General features: G+C 44.5%; 1 protein-coding gene across 2 annotated transcripts in view; it reads left to right on the top strand.

The window, feature by feature from the left end:
* Nucleotides 1-22,067, top strand: part of LOC129820793 (collagen alpha-2(IV) chain-like) — a 130,900-nt gene that overhangs the window by 96,418 nt on the left and 12,415 nt on the right. The window contains exons 8-30 of one of the 2 annotated variants that reach the window (XM_055877761.1): nucleotides 470-538; nucleotides 1,334-1,369; nucleotides 7,786-7,839; nucleotides 7,965-8,000; nucleotides 8,092-8,133; nucleotides 8,283-8,354; nucleotides 8,474-8,518; nucleotides 8,650-8,697; nucleotides 8,822-8,857; nucleotides 9,289-9,333; nucleotides 9,470-9,533; nucleotides 9,775-9,894; nucleotides 10,128-10,277; nucleotides 10,714-10,785; nucleotides 10,872-11,023; nucleotides 11,615-11,687; nucleotides 12,004-12,110; nucleotides 12,577-12,760; nucleotides 13,791-13,841; nucleotides 14,228-14,302; nucleotides 14,400-14,498; nucleotides 16,329-16,550; nucleotides 21,837-21,998. In XM_055877761.1, the coding sequence (XP_055733736.1) occupies nucleotides 470-538; nucleotides 1,334-1,369; nucleotides 7,786-7,839; nucleotides 7,965-8,000; nucleotides 8,092-8,133; nucleotides 8,283-8,354; nucleotides 8,474-8,518; nucleotides 8,650-8,697; nucleotides 8,822-8,857; nucleotides 9,289-9,333; nucleotides 9,470-9,533; nucleotides 9,775-9,894; nucleotides 10,128-10,277; nucleotides 10,714-10,785; nucleotides 10,872-11,023; nucleotides 11,615-11,687; nucleotides 12,004-12,110; nucleotides 12,577-12,760; nucleotides 13,791-13,841; nucleotides 14,228-14,302; nucleotides 14,400-14,498; nucleotides 16,329-16,550; nucleotides 21,837-21,998 (2,014 nt within the window). Of the gene's footprint in view, nucleotides 1-469; nucleotides 539-1,333; nucleotides 1,370-7,785; nucleotides 7,840-7,964; nucleotides 8,001-8,091; nucleotides 8,134-8,282; nucleotides 8,355-8,473; nucleotides 8,519-8,649; nucleotides 8,698-8,821; nucleotides 8,858-9,288; nucleotides 9,334-9,469; nucleotides 9,534-9,774; nucleotides 9,895-10,127; nucleotides 10,278-10,710; nucleotides 10,786-10,871; nucleotides 11,024-11,614; nucleotides 11,688-12,003; nucleotides 12,111-12,576; nucleotides 12,761-13,790; nucleotides 13,842-14,227; nucleotides 14,303-14,399; nucleotides 14,499-16,328; nucleotides 16,551-21,836; nucleotides 21,999-22,067 lie in introns of both variants that reach the window. The other variant, XM_055877760.1, reaches the window with a different exon arrangement.

Below are 22,067 nucleotides of genomic sequence, written 5' to 3'. Positions count from 1 at the left end.
CTCTCTCTCTCTCTCTCTCTCTCTCTCTCTCTCTCTCTCTCTCTCTCTCACTCTCTCTCCGTAATCTCTCTCTCTCTCCGTGTCTCTCTCTCCGTCTCTCTCTCCGTCTCTCTCCGTCTCTCTCTCTCCGTCTCTCTCTCTCTCCTTCTCTCTCTCTCGCTCTCTCTCTCTCTCTCTCTCTCGCTCTCTCTCTCTCTCTCTCCTTCTCTATCTCTCTCTCTATCTCTCTCTGTCTCTCTCTCCATCTCTCTCTCTCTCCGTCTCTCTCGCTCTCTCTCTCTCTCTCCGTCTCTCTATCTCTCTCTCTCTCTTCGTCTCTTTCCGTCTCTCTCTCTCTCCATTTCTCTCCGTCTCTCTCTCTGCGTCTCTCTCTCTCTATCTGTCTCTCGCTCTCTCCATCTCTCTCTCTCTGTCTCTCTCTCTCTCTGTCTCTCTCTTTCTCTCTCTCTCTCTCCCTCTCTCTCCACAGGGTCAGGCGGGCAGGAAGGGACAGAAGGGAGACACTCTGGAGCTGAGTGTGTTCATGGAGCGCTTCAGGGTGAGAGGAGAGGGCTGGAGGACTGTGGAATAGATCTGATATAGTATTACATACAGTAGTATCACCTCTGTCAGCGCTGTATGAGCGCTGTTTGACCTCTGTGTCCATAGTAAAGGCTGTTTTAAATGGAACATCATGTCAGTTGGGCCAGTAACCAAAATGACGCTGGATAAAATACCCGAGCCGATAAGGTGAAAAATCTGTAGATGTGCCCTTGAGCAAGGCACTTAACCCTAATTTGCTCCAGGGGCGCTGTACTACTATGGCTGACCCTGTAAAACAGCACATTTCACTGCACCTATCCAGTGTACGTGACTGCTTTTCGCACGGCACCGACTGGTAACGCTTCAGGAGGATGGTCACATGTACGTGCTAGCAAGGCAGAGGTCCCGGGAGGAAATGGTACTCGCTAAACAAGCAGTGTGACATCCTTTACACTGGTGCCGTAACCCTGATCTACAGTTGCGCTCAGCTCAACGCTGGGGTCGCTGTTGAGTAAGTTTGAGGGGTGATTGTAGCACATGGGGATGTGTGCAACTTCCTCCTCAGCCTGAAGTGTCACCACTTGCTCCAGTGAATAGCTAGCTTTTAATGTGGCGCCGACTGGTAAGACCCTTCAGGAGGGCGGTCATGTGTGCTAGCAAGGCAGAGGTCCTGAGTTTGCGCCAGGTATGGGCCGATTCAGGAGGAAGTGGTACTCGCTAAGCAAGCAGCGTGACGTCCTTTACACACTCATGATGTACTCTTGTATTCTACAAACAAACAACCTCTTCTCTCTGTGTGACTTTTCTAAAGGGAGATTCAGGGCTGCCCGGATATCCTGGATTAGTTGTGAGTATATTTACATTCACTGCTGCTACTCACTGTTTATCATCTAATCATCTATACATAGTCACTGTACTACACTCTACATGTACACATTACCTCAACTAACCTGTACCCCTACCTACATGTACACATGACCTCGACTAACCTGTACCCCTACCTACATGTACACATTACCTCTACTAACCTGTACCCCTACCTACATGTACACATGACCTCGACTAACCTGTACCCTTACCTACATGTACACATTACCTCGACTAACCTGTACCCCTACCTACATGTACACATTACCTCGACTAACATGTACCCCTACCTACATGCACACATTACTTCAACTAACCTGTACCCCTACCTACATGTACACATTACCTAAACTAACCTGTACCCATACCTACATGTACGCATTACCTCAACTAACCTGTACCCCTACCTACATGTACACATTACCTTGACTAACCTGTACCCCTACCTACATGTACACATTACCTTGACTAACCTGTACCCCTACCTACATGTACACATTACCTCAACCAACCTGTACCCCTACTTACATGTACATATGACCTCGAATAAACCTGTACCCCTACCTACATGCACACATTACCTCAACTAACCTGTACCCCTACCTACATGAACACATTACCTCTACTAACCTGTACCCCTACTTACATGTACACATTACCTCTACTAACCTGTACCCCTACCTACATGTACACATTACCTTGACTAACCTGTACCCCTACCTACATGTACATATGACCTCAAATAAACCTGTACCCCTACCTACATGTACACATTACCTCAACTAACCTGTACCCCTACCTACATGTACACATTACCTCGACTAACCTGTACCCCTACCTACATGTACACATTACCTCGACTAACCTGTACCCCTACCTATATGTGCACATAACCTCAACTAACCTGTACCCCTACTTACATGCACACATTACCTCAACTAACCTGTACCCCTACCTACATGCACACATTACCTCAACTAACCTGTACCCCTACCTACAATTACACATTACCTCAACTAGCCTGTACCCCTGCTTACATGTACATATGACCTCGAATAAACCTGTACACCTACCTACATGTACACATTACCTCAACTAACCTGTACCCCTACCTACATGTACACATTACCTCAACTAACCTGTACCCCTACCTACATGTACACATTACCTCAACTAACCTGTACCCCTACTTACATGCACACATTACCTCAACTCACCTGTACCCCTCCCTACATGTACACATTACATCAAATAACCTGTACCCCTACTTACATGTACATATGACCTCGAATAAACCTGTACCCCTACCTACATGTACACATTACGTCTAATAACCTGAACCCCTACTTACATGTACACATTACATCAAATAACCGGTACCCCTACCTACATGTACATATGACCTCAAATAAACCTGTACCCCTACCTACATGTACACATTACCTCAACTAACCTGTACCCCTACCTACATGTACACATTACCTCGACTAACCTGTACCCCTACCTACATGTACACATTACCTCAACTTACCTGTACCCCAACCTACATGTACACATTACCTCGACTAACCTGTACCCCTACCTATAGGTACACATTACCTCAACTAACCTGTACCCCTACCTACATGCACACATTACCTCAACTAACCTGTACCCCTACCTACAATTACACATTACCTCAACTAGCCTGTACCCCTACGTACATGTACATATGACCTCGAATAAACCTGTACACCTACCTACATGTACACATTACCTCAACTAACCTGTACCCCTACCTACTTGTACACATTACCTCGACTAACCTGTACCCCTACCTACATGTACACATTACCTCAACTAACCTGTACCCCTACTTACATGCACACATTACCTCAACTAACCTGTACCCCTACGTACATGTACACATTACCTCTACTAACCTGTACCCCTACCTACATGTACACATTACCTCAACTAACCTGTACCCCTACTTACATGCACACATTACCTCAACTAACCTGTACCCCTACCTACATGTACACATTACCTCGACTAACCTGTACCCCTACCTACATGTACACATTACCTCAACTAACCTGTACCCCTACCTACATGTACACATTAACTCTACTAATCTGTACCCCTACCTACATGTACATATTACCTCAACTAACCTGTACCCCTACCTACATGTACGCATTACCTCAACTAACCTCTACCCCTACTTACATGTACATATGACCTCGAATAAACCTGTACCCCTACCTACATGCACACATTACCTCAACGAACGTGTATCCCTACATACATGTACACATTACCTCGACTAACCTGTACCCCTACCTACATGCACACATTACCTCGACTAACCTGTACCCCTACCTACATGTACACATTACCTCTACTAACCTGTACCCCTACCTACATGTACACATTACCTCTACTAACCTGTACCCCTACCTACATGTACAGATTACCTCGACTAACCTGTACCCCTACCTACATGTACACATTACCTCTACTAACCGGTACCCCTACCTACATGTGCACATGACCTCAACTAACCTGTACCCCTACTTACATGTACATATGACCTCAAATAAACCTGTACCCTTACCTACATGTACACATTACCTCAACTAACCTGTACCCCAACCTACATGTACACATTACCTCGACTAACCTGTACCCCTACCTACATGTACACATTACCTCAACTTACCTGTACCCCTACCTACATGTACACATTACATCGACTAACCTGTACCCCTACCTATATGTACACATAACCTCAACTAACCTGTACCCCTACTTACATGCACACATTACCTCAACTAACCTGTACCCCTACCTACATGCACACATTACCTCAACTAACCTGTACCCCTACCTACATGTACACATTACCTCAACTAACCTCTACCCCTACTTACATGTACATATGACCTCGAATAAACCTGTACCCCTACCTACATGCACACATTACCTCAGCTAACATGTATCCCTACATACATGTACACATTACCTCGACTAACCTGTACCCCTACCTACATGCACACATTACCTCGACTAACCTGTACCCCTACCTACATGTACACATTACCTCTACTAACCTGTACCCCTACCTACATGTACACATTACCTCAACTAACCTGTACCCCTACCTACATGTACACATTACCTCGACTAACCTGTACCCCTACCTACATGTACACATTACCTCAACTTACCTGTACCCCTACCTACATGTACACATTACCTCGACTAACCTGTACCCCTACCTACATGTACACATAACCTCAACTAACCTGTACCCCTACTTACATGCACACATTACCTCAACTAACCTGTACCCCTACCTACATGCACACATTACCCCAACTAACCTGTACCCCTACTTACAATTACACATTACCTCAACTAGCCTGTACCTCTACTTACATGTACATATGACCTTGAATAAACCTGTACCCCTACCTACATGTACACATTACCTCGACTAACCTGTACCCCTACCTACATGTACACATTACCTCAACTAACCTGTACCCCTACTTACATGCACACATTACCTCAACTAACCTGTACCCCTACCTACATGCACACATTACCTCAACTAACCTGTACCCCTACCTACATGTACACATTACCTCAACTAACCTGTACCCCTACTTACATGTACACATTACCTCAACTAACCTGTACCCCTACCTACATGTACACATTACCTCAACTAACCTGTACTCCTACCTAGATGTACACATTACCTCGACTAACCTGTACCCCTACCTACATGCATACATTACTTCAACTAACCTGTACCCCTACTTACATGCACACATTACCTCAACTAACCTGTACCCCTACCTACATGCACACATTACCTCAACTAACCTGTACCCCTACCTACATGTACACATTACCTGGAATAAACCTGTACCCCTACCTACATGTACACATAACCTCAACTAACCTGTACCCCTACCTACATGTACACATTACCTCAACTAACCTGTACCCCTACCTACATGTACATATGACCTCGAATAAACCTGTACCCCTACCTACATGTACACATTACCTCGACTAACCTGTACCCCTACCTACATGTACACATTACCTCAACTAGCCTGTACCCCTACTTACATGTACATATGACCTCGAATAAACCTGTACCCCTACCTACATGTACACATTACCTCGACTAACCTGTACCCCTACCTACATGTACACATTACCTCAACTAACCTGTACCCCTACTTACATGCACACATTACCTCAACTAACTTGTACCCCTACCTACATGCACACATTACCTCAACTAACCTGTACCACTACCTACATGTACACATTACCTCAACTAACCTGTACCCCTACTTACATGTACACATTACCTCAACTAACCTGTACCCCTACCTACATGTACACATTACCTCAACTAACCTGTACTCCTACCTAGATGTACACATTACCTCGACTAACCTGTACCCCTACCTACATGCACACATTACCTCGACTAACCTGTACCCCTACCTACATGTACACATTACCTCTACTAACCTGTACCCCTACCTACATGTACACATTACCTCAACTAACCTGTACCCCTACCTACATGTACACATTACCTCGACTAACCTGTACCCCTACCTACATGTACACATTACCTCAACTTACCTGTACCCCTACCTACATGTACACATTACCTCGACTAACCTGTACCCCTACCTACATGTACACATAACCTCAACTAACCTGTACCCCTACTTACATGCACACATTACCTCAACTAACCTGTACCCCTACCTACATGCACACATTACCCCAACTAACCTGTACCCCTACTTACAATTACACATTACCTCAACTAGCCTGTACCTCTACTTACATGTACATATGACCTTGAATAAACCTGTACCCCTACCTACATGTACACATTACCTCGACTAACCTGTACCCCTACCTACATGTACACATTACCTCAACTAACCTGTACCCCTACTTACATGCACACATTACCTCAACTAACCTGTACCCCTACCTACATGCACACATTACCTCAACTAACCTGTACCCCTACCTACATGTACACATTACCTCAACTAACCTGTACCCCTACTTACATGTACACATTACCTCAACTAACCTGTACCCCTACCTACATGTACACATTACCTCAACTAACCTGTACTCCTACCTAGATGTACACATTACCTCGACTAACCTGTACCCCTACCTACATGCATACATTACTTCAACTAACCTGTACCCCTACTTACATGCACACATTACCTCAACTAACCTGTACCCCTACCTACATGCACACATTACCTCAACTAACCTGTACCCCTACCTACATGTACACATTACCTGGAATAAACCTGTACCCCTACCTACATGTACACATAACCTCAACTAACCTGTACCCCTACCTACATGTACACATTACCTCAACTAACCTGTACCCCTACCTACATGTACATATGACCTCGAATAAACCTGTACCCCTACCTACATGTACACATTACCTCGACTAACCTGTACCCCTACCTACATGTACACATTACCTCAACTAGCCTGTACCCCTACTTACATGTACATATGACCTCGAATAAACCTGTACCCCTACCTACATGTACACATTACCTCGACTAACCTGTACCCCTACCTACATGTACACATTACCTCAACTAACCTGTACCCCTACTTACATGCACACATTACCTCAACTAACTTGTACCCCTACCTACATGCACACATTACCTCAACTAACCTGTACCACTACCTACATGTACACATTACCTCAACTAACCTGTACCCCTACTTACATGTACACATTACCTCAACTAACCTGTACCCCTACCTACATGTACACATTACCTCAACTAACCTGTACTCCTACCTAGATGTACACATTACCTCGACTAACCTGTACCCCTACCTACATGTATACATTACCTCAACTAACCTGTACCCCTACCTACATGTACACATTACCTCAACTAACCTGTACTCCTACCTAGATGTACACATTACCTCGACTAACCTGTACCCCTACCTACATGTATACATTACCTCAACTAACCTGTACCCCTACTTACATGCACACATTACCTCAACTAACCTGTACCCCTACCTACATGTACACATTACCTCAACTAACCTGTACCCCTACCTACATGCACACATTACCTCAACTAACCTTTACCCCTACCTACATGTACACATTACCTGGAATAAACCTGTACCCCTACCTACATGTACACATAACCTCAACTAACCTGTACCCCTACCTACATGTACACATTACTTCAACTGTCACTTTAACGTTATGGTACAAGATAGCCAGCATATTATACTATTGATATACTACATGTTATAAATTGCATTGCACTCTGACGTTCTCTCTCTCAGGGTCCTCAGGGTTACCCAGGTCGGTCTGGCTACAGAGGACTCCCGGGACCACAGGTTAGTGGTGTGTGTGTGTTTAATGTGCGCATGCGTGTGAATGCATTGCTGTACCTTATACCATATACAACCTTCTGTGACATACTCTGTACTAGATACCTAATCATTCTTCTGGTTTGTCTCAGGGCCCACGAGGGTATCCTGGTCTTCCTGGGCCAAAGGTAAGGTCTATGTTTAATCTCTCGTACACAGCTAGTGAATGAGATAAACGTAATTCTAAAGATGTTTTAACCTGGTGTGTTTCCTGCTCAGGGCACCATGACCAAAGTGTTGAAAGGGGTCAAAGGAGAACCTGTGAGTGGCTACAGGCACTTTTATTAGATTTGTATATAGTTTCTACTGCCCAGCACTTCATGTGTTTGACTACTAAAAAATTATGATTTGTCAATGCTGTCCTCATCTCTGCTGTAATTTTCTCACTGCACTTCCCTCTCTGTCCACAGGGTGACGCTGGAAAGCCTGGTCCCCAAGGGAACTCCACCCATTCCCAGATCGGTCCATTTACTGGACCCAATGTCAGTACAGCTCCACACTCCACTTTAATATGTTCAAAAACATAATATGGATTAATTAATATGGATGTTTTCCCAGTGAGTTTGATTGTGTGTTGACTGAATCACTGCTCTGACTCCAGGGCATAAAGGGTGAGAAAGGGTTGAAAGGTGATACTGGTCCTGAGGTAAGTGACCTCTCCTCTCCTGTAGTCTTTATTACCCCATGCTTCATCCTAACATGTGTAGTCACAATGGGACATGTTAGCACTATAGATTATTGTTGACTAACTCATCTATGTTATCTGTTTCTTATCAGGCTGACAACAAAGGAGAGACTGGTGTTATAGGGATGCCTGGACAACGGGTTAGTATCATACAAATATTATACATACATTATACTGTATGCATTGCACATAAACATATTAACCTGCCCCCTGTCACTGCTTGTGACATACTGACCTGTTGAATGTTTATGTGTGTTCTTTCAGGGCATCGCTGGTCGGGATGGAGAGCAAGGACTGAGGGTATGAGTGTGTAGCCAAACAATGCCAAGACCTCTATATAATTCAGTGGAGGCTGCTGAGGGTAGGATGGCTCATAATAATGGCTGGAATGGAATGGTATCAAACAAAGTCATTTGATTCCATTCACTCCATTCCAGCCATAACAGACAGTTCCAGATATTATTATAAACCGTCCTCCCCTCATCAGCCTCCACTGATATAATTACACTAGAATGTTTGGTCTATGCATAGGTTTGTAGGGGCCAATAGAGGTGTTGCAGTTGCATCTTTTTTCCTCTTGATGGTGCTGTTAAACACTTTGTCTAACTATCCCCCTTCCCTCCCCCTCTCTATTCATATCTCTCTCTCTATTCATCTCTCTCTCTCTCTCTCTCTCTCTCCTGCTTCCTCCCTCCCTCCTGCTTCCTCAATTCCTTTCGCTCTGTCTCCAGGGGGACCTGGGAGAACCAGGACTGATGGGCAGAGATGGTCAAAAGGTGGTCCTACAGTTAATACGCACATCAAAACACTGTTTTGAGCTTTGAGACACTAGTCCATTATAAACGTTCATTCAAATCCTTACACACAGAAACTATATAGTAGGTTTTAACAGATGGGTGTTGTGGCCTTTAGGGTGCCAGAGGAGAACCAGGGGAGCTGATTTATGATGATGGTCCCTCAGGAGGGCGGGACAGCGGTATGATTAACCAATCAAATCATCAATCATTTTTCTATCAACGAGTCAATTTTCATTCAAGTCAATCAGCTACACTCTCAACAAGTCTATCAATATACAGTATTGTCTTACTCCAGGTAGTCAACCTTTCATTGAATATGGGAGTTTTTATATTATGTTCCTTACTGTTATATTGTTATAACATTGATTGTTATATTGATATTGATTGGTGTCCATTTTGGGGTTGGGGTGGGTGGTGTAGTTGGTCCCCCTGGTCCTCCTGGACAGCTGGGTCCCCAGGGCCAGAGGGGTCTGCAGGGGGAGAAAGGTCTTCCAGGCCGCGCTGGACCTCCTGCCAGGAAGGATCATGATCAACAACAAGGTCAGTGCCAAACCCTCACTTATCCAGTCAGTGATCCGTAGTGTTACTTAGCTAGTAGATTTGTCTATTGCACTTACTATAATGTTAGAATAACAATTTTTTAAACTCTATTGTTAACAAGTCTTAAAACAAGATGATGTATGGTGTAGTTGTGTTTTGTGTTTTTCAAACGTTTGGTTTCCTCAGTAATCATTCATCCTCTCCTATCTCCCTCATCTTCTATGTTCCAACAGTGGTGGATCTGTGGGGTCCGTTCGGAGAGCCGGGGGTAAAGGGAGAGATGGGCGCACCAGGAGAGCTAGGTATCCCTGCCCTCAGCCCCGGACCCCCAGGTATCAATGGCCTGCCTGGGCTCGGGGGCCCACCCGGACCACCAGGATCATGTGAGTGTGGACATGAAAGAGATTAATGTTGATATTTTATTAAAATGTTGATATTTAAAGTAACTGTCCAGTGTTTCCAGATTTCTGTGAAAGATGACATATCATTAATTACAATATAACATAAAACATTTTTATTAAGTATGTTAAAAAGCTTTCCTGTGTTTGAATGATGTGGGTGTATTCCAGTCAATAAAAATATGAATGCGGGTAGACCGCTGATTGGCTAGCTCAGCCGACATCATGTTCTATGAGGAAATAGCAAGCATTTTTTAAATGGTCTGCTTGAGATACATGTTTGAGGTGGCGTTTCTAAATGGGGTATAGTCAACAAAATGATTTGGGAGTTGACAGAATATTAACTTTTAAAAGTAAGATTTTTACTGGACAGTTACTTTAAGGATTGTTGTGGAGTGTGTGTATGTCTTAATATCAGCAGGGGCGGACTTCTACAGGGGATTTTCAGGGCAGAGAGGGCGGCCAGGCTCTGCGGGAAGAAAAGGACTGAAAGGTGCGTGTTCACAACGTAATGTGCATTTCTGCACTATGATCAAGTTATGTGTTACAGTATAGCTGATCGGAATGCGTGTGTCTTAGGTGATCACGGGTTGTGCGAGTGCAACATTGTGCATTCCCCTCCTGGCCTGCCCGGCCCTGCTGGTAGCCAAGGCGACCCTGGAATGAGTGGCGAGGTTGGTCGGCAGGGAGAGTCAGGAGAGCCAGGACCCCGAGGTGTCATCGGACTGCCTGTAAGAACAACTAACACCACCTTAGCTTGACAACATCTACCTCACAACAAATATGCACTCACTCACACACACAGACATATGCACATATACATTAATGCTACACACACACACACACACACACACACACACACACACACACACACACACACACACACACACACACACACACACACACAGAAACACACACTGCTGCTGACACCACACCTGCTGCTACCAGACTTATTATGATTGCTAAATACTCCACAATTTAACACTTGCCCCCCAATCCTTCTTCCTCAAAACATGTGTAAATATTGGACTATAAATGGTGTATTTTTTGTCTTATACTTATGCTAAAATGTGTATTCTATGCTAGTGAGGCATTTACTCTATGTTCATATTATTTCTTGTTGTCGAGAAGGAACCTGCAAGTAAACATTTCTTTGGACGATGTATAGCATGTGTATCCCGTACATACAACTAATAAAACTTGAAACTTACAATAGGGCAACATTCATCATAAACACCCTTGTATTTCTTAACTTGTCCATCAAATTCTCTCACTGGCTTCCTAATCCCTTACTCTATGCCCCCTCTCTCCCTCCTCCTCAGGGGTTCCCTGGTGCCACAGGACAACCGGGTCCAAAGGGCAGGAAGGGCGAGCTAATTCAGGCCAAAGAGAAAGGTGAAGTATTCTTATTCACTTTCTTTTCACACACTTGTACACCCTTTATACAGTGGTGAGTGTGACACACCATTATGCATGTAAGTCACAGGAGGTTGGTGGCACCTTAATTGGGAGGACGGGCTCGTGTTAATAACTGGAGCGGAATAGGTGGAATGGTATCAGATACATCAAACACATGGTTTCCATGGTTTCCATGTTTGATACCATTCCATTTGCACCATTCCAGCCATTATTATGAGCTGTCCTCCCCTCATCAGCCTCCACTGGTGTAAGTGTATGTGTAAACTAGTGTGTTTGTGTGGGAACTCTACAGGATATGCCGGCGACCCAGGAGACCCAGGTGCGACAGGTGACCCAGGAATGCAGGGCTTCCCTGGGCCTATTGGGATCAATGGACTCCCTGGGAATCGTGGTCCTTCAGTAAGAACTCCCTACACTCATCGAAAGAAACGCGCTATCTAGAACCTAAAAGGGTTCTTCGGCTGTTGCCATAGGAGAACCTTTTGAAGAATAATTTTTGGTTCCAGGTATAACCTTTTTGGGTTCCATGTAGATCCCTTTGCACAGAAGGAAACCAAAAGGGTTCTAACTGGAACCAAAAAGGGTTCTACCTGGAACCAAAAAGGGTGTTCCTATGGGACAGCCAAAGAACCCCTTTGGAACCCTTTTTTCTAAGAGTGTACATTCTCTCTTTCCCACCTCACAGTGTCACCACTTACATTCAGATATACTGAATATACTGAATTCAAACATTATAAGCACTAGATATCTACTTTATTTTTGTATTGATAATAATAGCTGTTTAAGGCAATGCAGCTGTGTAGATCTTTAGCATAACACTGAGAGATATGTTCTGAATATATGTATCCTGTGTTCTCTGTTCTAGGGAGATGCACCTGCTGGGCTCACTGGAGAAAAAGGTTATCAGGGCCGGCCGGGTCTGCCTGGGTTGTTGGGAGAGATGGGAGAACCAGGACGGGTTCTAGGTGCCACTAAAGGGGTCCGAGGGTTGCAAGGCGATGATGGGGAGCGGGGTCATGCTGGTATCGAAGGTCGAGCTGGAGATCCAGGTGTGTTACCCTTTCCCTCTTCTGTCTTTCTCTCTCTCTTTCCCAGTCACTCTGACTCCTTCTGTCTCTCTCTCTCTCCCTCTCTTTCCAAATCATTATCTCCTTCTGTCTTTCTCTCTCTCTTTCCCAGTCACTCTGACTCCTTCTGTCTCTCTCTCCCTCTCTTTCCAAATCATTATCTCCTTCTGTCTTTCTCTCTCTCTTTCCCAGTCACTCTGACTCCTTCTGTCTCTCTCTCTCCCTCTCTTTCCAAATCATGATCTCCTTCTGTCTTTCTCTCTCTTTCCCAGTCACTCTGACTCCTTCTGTCTCTCTCTCCCTCTCTTTCCAAATCATTATCTCCTTCTGTCTCTCTCTCTCTCCCTTTCCCAGTCACTCTGACTCCTTCTGTCTCTCTCTCCCTCTCTTTCCAAATCATTATCTCCTTTTGTCTTTCTCTCTCTCTTTCCCAGTCACTCTGACTCCTTCTGTCTCTCTCTCCCTCTCTTTCCAAATCACTCTCTCATTCTGTCTTTATCTCTCTTGCGCATTCTCTCCGTCCCTATCTATCCTTCTCTCTCTCTCTCTCTCTCTCTCTCTCTCTCTCTCTCTCTCTCTCTCTCTCTCTCTCTCTCTCTCTCTCTCTCTCTCTCTCTCTCTCTCTCTCTCTCTCTCTCTCTCTCTCTCTCTCTCTCTCTCTCTCTCTCTCTCTCTCTCTCTCTCTCTCTCTCTCTCTCTCTCTCTCTCTCATATCTCTATCCACTTCCGCTATTTGTGGGAACAACAGAAAGACTAGTTGCAGTTGTGGACTCCAAGGCCTTGTCATGAATGGGGGTGTACGAGAAGTTCTTATACCCTTGTGTCCATGATCAAAATTATTCTTCCTCCTTCATCTTTCCTCACCTCTCTCTCCAGACGGGCCCTGATGCAGTCCGTCTGCATCCCTCAATCCAGCCACAACAGTAAATGTTTTTTCTAACCCTTATTTCGAATGCATCTCTTTTTCTTTCTATCTCTCTCTCTCCAATCTCTCTCTCATTGCCATTGAAAGGAGTGTCTGGCTGTAGTCCGAGAGGAGATGGAGAACAGAATGACATCACAGGTAGCTGGACTAACAGCATTTTGATCAAGTTACTCTCCTTCACGACTGGTGCTTTGCTTCCATAGCCTTTGTGTCTTGGGTTAGCTTCCAGTCACTGTGTATAGAGTTAGAGTTAAATGCAGTTTTTTTAATGGTGTTTTTGTAACTGGTTTCTCCCCTCATAGTCTCATCTTCGGTTAGTTGGCTAATATGTATGTTATTTAAATTTTTCTATGCTCTGATTCCCAATCCACACTGAGCAACTGTATTGTCGAACAAATGCAAAAAGCAGGCAAAACCACTGAAGTGTGCAGTAGAGCAGTGAAGCAGCAGATCCAAAATGGCTGCTGTGAGAACCGTTCCTCTAGTAATTGTTGATACAATCTCTGTGTTATTTTTTTACTCAGGTGATTGCGATGCCATACCCGGACCACCCGGTATGCCAGGACCACCAGGACCCCACGGGTTAGAAGGTTTCCTAGGTAAGCTTTTAGCTTTTAAAATGAAAAACAGTGTGTCATATGCCCTGTTTTTTTCCTGTCAAGATCCAAATTGTATGTCCTTTTGTCTGTGCTTCAGGTCTCCCAGGTCAAAAAGGATCAACAGGTCTACTTGGAGATAACGGGGCCAAAGGAGAGATAGGAGATCAAGGCAGAGGAGGGTCACCTGGATATCCAGGTGATGATTTTGCTGCTTTAACTGTTATACTAGGCTGTGTTTACAATGGCGAAAGAGCTGATCTGATTGGTCAAAAGACCATTTACTGGAAAAAAGATCAGAATTGGGCTGCCTGTGTAAATACCATGGCATTGTTGAATACTAATTTCTGATGATTTCTGGCTTGAAGGGCATTCTAGAGTGTGTATTATACACATAGCATCAGAACAGATCACAGCTACATTTACTCCCACTTGTAATGGATGCAGTTAGGCCTAGGGACCGATTCAGGCTTGGAACATTTGCGCCTTTCCTACGCATTTCTCAGTATTTGGTATTCAGACATACATTATTCAGTCACGTAACGTGCTCTGTAGGTGTGGCTACCTTTTGGTCTCTGAATACATTTGATTAAACTGCTGAAAACCCTCCCATTTGCTGGCCAACAGATTTTCTGGTGGAGTTTTCATTCAATGGGTTTTCAGTACATTTATCTTAAGCCATCCCTTTAAGTATGGTGTACCGAACCGACAGATTCGCGAGAATATATTGAAAGAATGGGTTCAGAATATAGGGATCAATGAAAGAAATCCATCTAAATATATGCATATTCTTCTCCGTTTCAGCACCAATTGGTACATTTTAAAATACTCTGATCTTGTAGGGTATTTAGGGTTAGAACAGTATTTATGAATCATAAAAAGACAGGGTTGGAGAGACTTTATGCACAAAATATATTGATGATTTAAAAATACAGTTGTTCTGAAAGTTGCCATATTCAGTTGTTCAACCCATAGTAGTGTTGGAAGATTAGTGTGCATCAAATTATAATAGGGAGAATACTGTAAATTAGTAGGCTGTACCCTCGTCTATTGCCTGCACTAACCATCGGGTTCAAACTGTTACGGCTTGGTCTGCGCTCCGCTCCATAATGATTTAATTGGCATACATGTCTTTAAAAAATATATATTCTCAGCTGTTACTAATGATTCTCAGCAACAACCATACGGCCGTGACGGCATTTACAGAGGAAGCAAATGAAGGTAAACGAAACAATGAAATTCAATGGAATGATAACGTATACCAATTGGAGGGGACTAACAGTAAATTGGCAGTTGAATATTTGTGGTTATTAGGCCTACTGATGGTTGATACTGATAGTGACTAATATTTAACATGATAGAAATAGGAAACAGAGAAAGTCGGGGTAGCCATATAATTTAGACATTCGATAGTGCCCATCCCTGCAAGTTAAAAGGCTGTACAATTTAAATGCTGCATAATGGCACAGCATTTAATAAACTTTACTATGGGAAACGTTTCAGTTTGCTGCCAAAATCCTGGTTTCACATTTGTCTCCAGAAATTATAAGGTAAAACAGATCTAAAACAAGTGTAATTTATATTTCTAATTCCCTTATCCAAATGGATTACTCATTTACCTAACTCTTATCAATAGCTCTTATCAAGTTGTAAATGACAGTGCATGGTTAGTGGTGTTATTTCTATAGGAAGAAAGTAGATGCTTTTTCCACTTGGAACAGGTAGGTTCGCTAGACGTTATTCATGGTTTCCTCGTCCGTGAAGGTGGTGCAATTATTACGGAATGAAGTCAAGGTCTGAGTATCTGTAGACAGACCTACACCACACCTTCATTTATTCGATCACCAACCCAAACGAATAGCTGGTGAGTAGCATGCTATTCTCATGCTTAAGTTCTAGGTCAGAATACACATAGAAAGAAAAGTGCATAAGAAGGGAATTACGTTTACACACAATTAACTTTGGTCGGAATCCGCCCCTAGTACTTTAATACTGGTGGTAGTTCTAATGGTCTGGTCCTCTCGCCCAGGTTCTAGGGGCCTCCATGGAGATTTGGGTCAGCGCGGCTCAAAGGGTAATTCTGGAACCCAAGGTCTGCCAGGTCAACAGGGTCGGAACGGGGAGCCAGGAGAGAAGGGACCTCACGGGGAGATCTGGGGAGCGTCGACCGGACAACCTGGAGAAGTGGGTCTTCCTGGAGAGCAGGGACCTAAAGGGTTCAGCGGAGAGCCTGGAAACGAGGGCTACCCAGGTGGGTACTAATACCATAACAAACTACAATTTCTCCACCTTTTCAAGAGTGCATTTGGAAAGTATTCAGACCCTTTCCCTTTTCCCACATTTTGTTACTTTACAGCGTTACTCTAAAATTGATTTTAAAATGTTTTTGCCTCATCAGTCTACACATAACACCCCTTAATGACAAAGCAAAAACAGTTTTTTAGAATTTTTGGCAAATGTATTCAAAATAAAAACAGAAATACATTGTTTACATAAGTATTCAGACCCTTTGCTAAGAGACTCAAAATTTGAGCTCAGGTGCATCCTGTTTCCATTGATCATCCTTGAGATGTTTCTACAACTTGATTGGAGCCCACCTGTGGTAAATTTAATTGATTGGACATGATTTGGAAAGGCACACACCTGTCTATATAAGATCCCACGGTTGACAGTGCATGTCAGAGCAAAAACCAAGCCATGAGGTCGAAGGAATTGTCAGTAGAGCTCCGAGATAGGATTGTGTCGAGGCACAGATCTGGGGAAAGGTAGCAAAAAATGTCTGCTATATTGAAGGTGCCCAAGAACACAGTGGCCTCCTTCATTCTTAAATGGAAGAAGTTTGGAACCACCAAGACTCTTCCTAGAGTTGGCCGCCTGGCCAAACTGAGCAATCGGGGGAGAAGGGCCTTGGTCAGGGAGGTGACCAAGAACCCGATGGTCACTCTGAAAGAGCTCCAGAGTTCCTCTGCGGAGATGGGAGAACCTTCCAGAAGGACAACCATCTCTGCAGCATTCCACCAAACAGGCCTTTATGGTAGAGTGGCCAGACGGAAGCCACTCCTCAGTAAAAGGCACATGACAGCCCGCTTGGAGTTTGCCAAAAGGCACCTAAAGGACTCTCAGACTATGAGAAAAAAGATTCTCTGGTTGATGAAACCAAGAATGAACTCTTTGGCCTCAATGCCAAGCGTTACGTCTGGAGGAAACCTGGCACCATCCCTACGGTGAAGCATTCTTCGGGTCGGCAGGTAGCCTAGTGGTTAGAGCATTGGGCCAGTAACCGAAAGGTTGCTGCAACGAATCCCCGAGCTGAGAAGGTAAAAATCTGTCGTTCTGCCCCTGAACAAGGCAGTTAACCCACTGTTCCCCGGTAGGCCATCATTGTAAATAAGAATTTGTTCTTAAATTACTTGCCTAGTTAAATAAAGGTCAAATAAAAAAAATGCTGGTGGCAGCATCATGCTGTGGGGATGTTTTTCAGAGGCAGGGACTTTGAGACTAGTCAGGACCTCAGACTGGGGCTAAGGTTTACCTTCCAACAGGACAATGACCCTAAACACACAGCCAAGACAACGCAGGAGTGGCTTCGGGACAAGTCTCTGAGTGTTCTTGAGTCGCCCAGCCAGAGCTCGGACTTGAACCCGATCGAATATCTCTGGAGAGACCTGAAAATAGCTGTGCAGCAACGCTCCCCATCCAACCTGACAAAGCTTGAGAGGATCTGCAGAGAAGAATGGGAGAAACTCCCCAAAAACAGGTGTGCCAAGCTTGTAGCGTCATACACAAGAATACTCGAGGCTGTAATGTGCTTCAATAAAGTACTGAGTAAATGGTCTGAATACTTATTTAAATGTGATACTCTGAATGGCACTGGAGGGGATGGCTGCCGTTTTACGGGCTCCTATCCAACTGTGCTATTTTGTTAGTTTTTTCGCGTTTGTTTTTTACTTATTTTGTACATAATGTTGCTGCTACCGTCTCTTATGACCGAAAACAACTTCTGGACATCAGAACAGCGATTACTCACCTCGAACTGGACAAAGATTTTATATTTAATGAGTCCGACGCGAAGGATATACTGCTTTCTCGGGAACGGGCCCAAATCCCCATTATTTGCGTGAATAAAAAACAGAGGTCGGGGCTGCATTCTGAGAATTTGTAGGCGAGTGAGTAAACCTCCACTACTATCCGTTTTATTGGCCAACGTGCAATCATTGAAAAACAAACTGGATGATATATGATCAAGACTATCCTAACAACGGGACATTAAAAACTGTAATATCTTATGTTTCATCGAGTTGTGGCTGAACGACGACACGGATAATATAGAGCTGGTGGGATTTTCTATGTATCGGCTGGACAGAGAAGCTATGTCTGGTAAGAGAAGGGGCGGGGTGTGTGTCTATTTGTCAATAACAGCTGGTGCGCGATGTCTGATATTAAAGAAGTCTTGAGGTATTGCTCGCATGAGGTAGAGTACCTTATGATAAGCTGTAGAACACACTATCTACCAAGACAGTTCTCATCTATATTTTTCGTAGCATCTATTTACCACTACAAACCAATGCTGGCACTAAGCCCACACTCAATCAGCTGTATAAGGTCATAAGCAAACAGGAAAATGCTCATCTATAAGTGGCGCTCCTAGTGGCCGGGGACTTTAATGCAGACAAACTTAAATCCATTTGACCTAATTTCTACCAGCATATCTAGACCACCTTTACTCCACACACAGAGACACATACAAAGCTCTCCCTCGCAATCCATTTGGCAAATCTCACCATAATTATGTCCTCCTGATTCCTGCTTACAAGCAAAAACTAAAGCAGGAAGTTCCAGTGACTCGCTCAATACGGAAGTGGTCAGATGACACGTATGCTACGCTACAGGACTGTTTTGCTAGCACAGACTGGAATATGTTCCGGGATTCGTCCAATGGCATTGAGGAGTATACCACCTCAGTCACCGGCTTCATCAATAAGTGCATCGACGACATCATCCCCACAGTGACCATACGTACATATCCCAACCAGAAGCCATGGATTACAGGAAACATCCGCATCGAGCTAAAGGCTGGAGCTGCCTCTTTCAAGGAGCGGGACACTAATCCAATCTCTTATAAGAAATGTTGCTACTCCCTCAGACGAACCATCAAACAGACAAAGCGTCAATATAGGATTAAGATTGAATTCTACTGCCTTCCGAGTGGCGCGGTGGTCTAAGGCACTGCATCGCAGTGCTAGGTTTGCCACTAGAGATCCTGGTTCGAATCCAGGCTCTTTCGCAGCCGGCCGCAACCGGGAGACCCATGGGACGGCGCACAATTGGCTCAGCGTCGTCCGGGTTAAGGGAGGGTTTGGCCGGCAGGGATGTTCTTGTCCCATCGCGCTCTAGCGACTCCTGTTGCCGGCCGTGCACAATGCACGCTGACACGGTTGCCAGGTGTACGGTGTTTCCTCGACATATTGGTGCGGCTGGCTTCCGGGTTACTCGAGCGTTGTGTCAAGAAGCAGTGCGGCTTGGCTGGGTTGTGTTTCGGAGGACGCACAGCTCTCGACCTTCGCCTCTCCCGAGTCCGTATGGGAGTTGCAGAGATGAGACAAGACTCTAACTACTGTACCAATTGGATACCACAAAATAAAAAATAAGGGGGTACAAAATTATTATTTTTTAAATATATTGAATCCTACTACATCGTCTCTGATGCTCGTCGGATGTGGCAGGGCTTGAAAACTATTACGGACCACAAAGGGAAACCCAGCCGCGGGCTGCCCAGTGACATGAGCCTACCAGACGAGCTAAATGCCTTTTATGCTTGCTTTGAGGCAAGCAACACTGACACATGCATGAGAGCACCAGCTGTTCCGGACGACTATGTGATAACACTCTCGGCAGCCGATGTGAGCAAGACCATTAAACAGGTCAACATTCATGAAGCCGCGGGGCCAGACGGATTACCATGACGTGTACGCAAAGCATGCGCGGACCAACTGGAAAGTGTCTTCACTGACATTTTCAACCTCTCCCCTAGATGTTTCAAGCAGACCACCATAGTCCCTGTGCCCAAGGAAGCGAAGGTAACCTGCCTAAATGATTACCGCCCCGTAGCACTCACGTCGGTAGCAATGAAGTGCTTTGAAAGGCTGGTCATGGCTCACATCAACAGCATCATCCCGGAAACCCTAAATCCACTCCAATTTGCATACCGCCCCAACAGATCCACAGATGACGCAATCTCAATCACACTCCACACTGCCCTTTCCCACCTGGACAAAAGGAACACCTATGTGAGAATGCTGTTCATTGACTACAGCTCAGCGTTCAACACCATAGTACCCACAAAGCTCATCACTATGCTAAAGACTTTGAGACTACAACGATGAGACAGCCTATAGGAGAGGTCAGAGGACTGGCAGTGTGGTGCCAGGACAACAACCTCTCCCTCAACGTGAGCAAGACAAATGAGCGGATCGTGGACTACAGGAAAAGGTGGGCCGAACAGGCCCCCATTAACATTGACAGGGCCGAGAGTTTCAAGTTCCTTGGTGTCCACATCACCAACGAACTATTATGGTCCAAACACACCTAGACAGTTAGGAAGAGGGCACTACAACACCTTTTTCCCCTCAGGAGATTTGGCATGGGTCCACAGATCCTCAAAAAAATCTATGGCTGCAGCATCGAGAGCATCATGACCGGTTGTTTGGCAACTGCTCGGCATCTGATCGTAAGGCGCACTACAGAGGGTAGTGCGTATGGCCCAGTACATCACTGGGGCCAAGCTTCCTGCCATCTAGGACCTATATACTAGGCGATGTCAGAGGAAAGCCCAAACAATTGTCAAAGACTCAAGTCACCCAAGTCATAGACTGTTCTCTCTACTACCACACGGCAAGCGGTACCGGAGCACCAAGTATAGGACCAAAAGGCTCCTTAGCAGCTTCTACCCCAAAACCATACGACTGCTGAACAATTAATCAAATGGCCACCCGGACAATTTACATTGACACCCCCCCTATTTGTTTTTACACTGCTGCTACTCGCTGTTTATTATCTATGCATAGTCACTTTACCCCTACCTACATGTACAAATGACCTCGACTAACACATTGACTCGGTACCAGTACCCCCTGTATATAGCCTCGTTATTGTTATTTTATTGTGTTACTTAAAAAAAAATATATACTTTACTTGATTTGGTAAATATTTTCTTAACTCTTTCTTGAACAGCATTGTTGGTTAAGGGCTTGTAAAGTAAGCATTTCACCTGTTGTAATCGGCGCATATGACAGATAAAGTTTGATTTTATATTTCTGTTTTTTATTTTTAATACATTTGCAAAAAAATCTAAAAACCTGTTTTTACTTTGTCATTATGGGGTTTTGTGTGTGTAGATTTATGAGGGGGGAAAACTATTTAATCCATTTTAGAATAAGGCTGTAATGTAATAAAATGTGGAAAAAGTCAAGGGGTCTGAATACTTTCCGAATGCACTGTATAGTTATTGTAATGGCCTTGCTCTGCCCTTCTCTCTTAGGGATGAGTGGCATGCCTGGTATGATTGGGTTCAAGGGTGACATAGGTCCTTCAGGTCTGCAGGGGGAGCAAGGAGGACCGGGAGCTGCTGGGAAGTATGGCTGGCCAGGTGTACCCGGACCGGCTGGTGTCCCTGGACCAACAGGAAGCACCGGACAACCAGGTCAGAAACATGACTGACTAACTTCTCTTACTTAACTTTTTTCTGTTTGCTTTGAAGAGATAGAACCTA

Source organism: Salvelinus fontinalis, chromosome 23, assembly GCF_029448725.1.
Source record: "Salvelinus fontinalis isolate EN_2023a chromosome 23, ASM2944872v1, whole genome shotgun sequence".
NCBI classification, from domain to species: Eukaryota; Metazoa; Chordata; class Actinopteri; order Salmoniformes; family Salmonidae; genus Salvelinus; species Salvelinus fontinalis.
The sequence above is the reverse complement of the archived record's forward strand: the minus strand, read 5'-3'. Positions and strand labels throughout refer to the sequence as shown.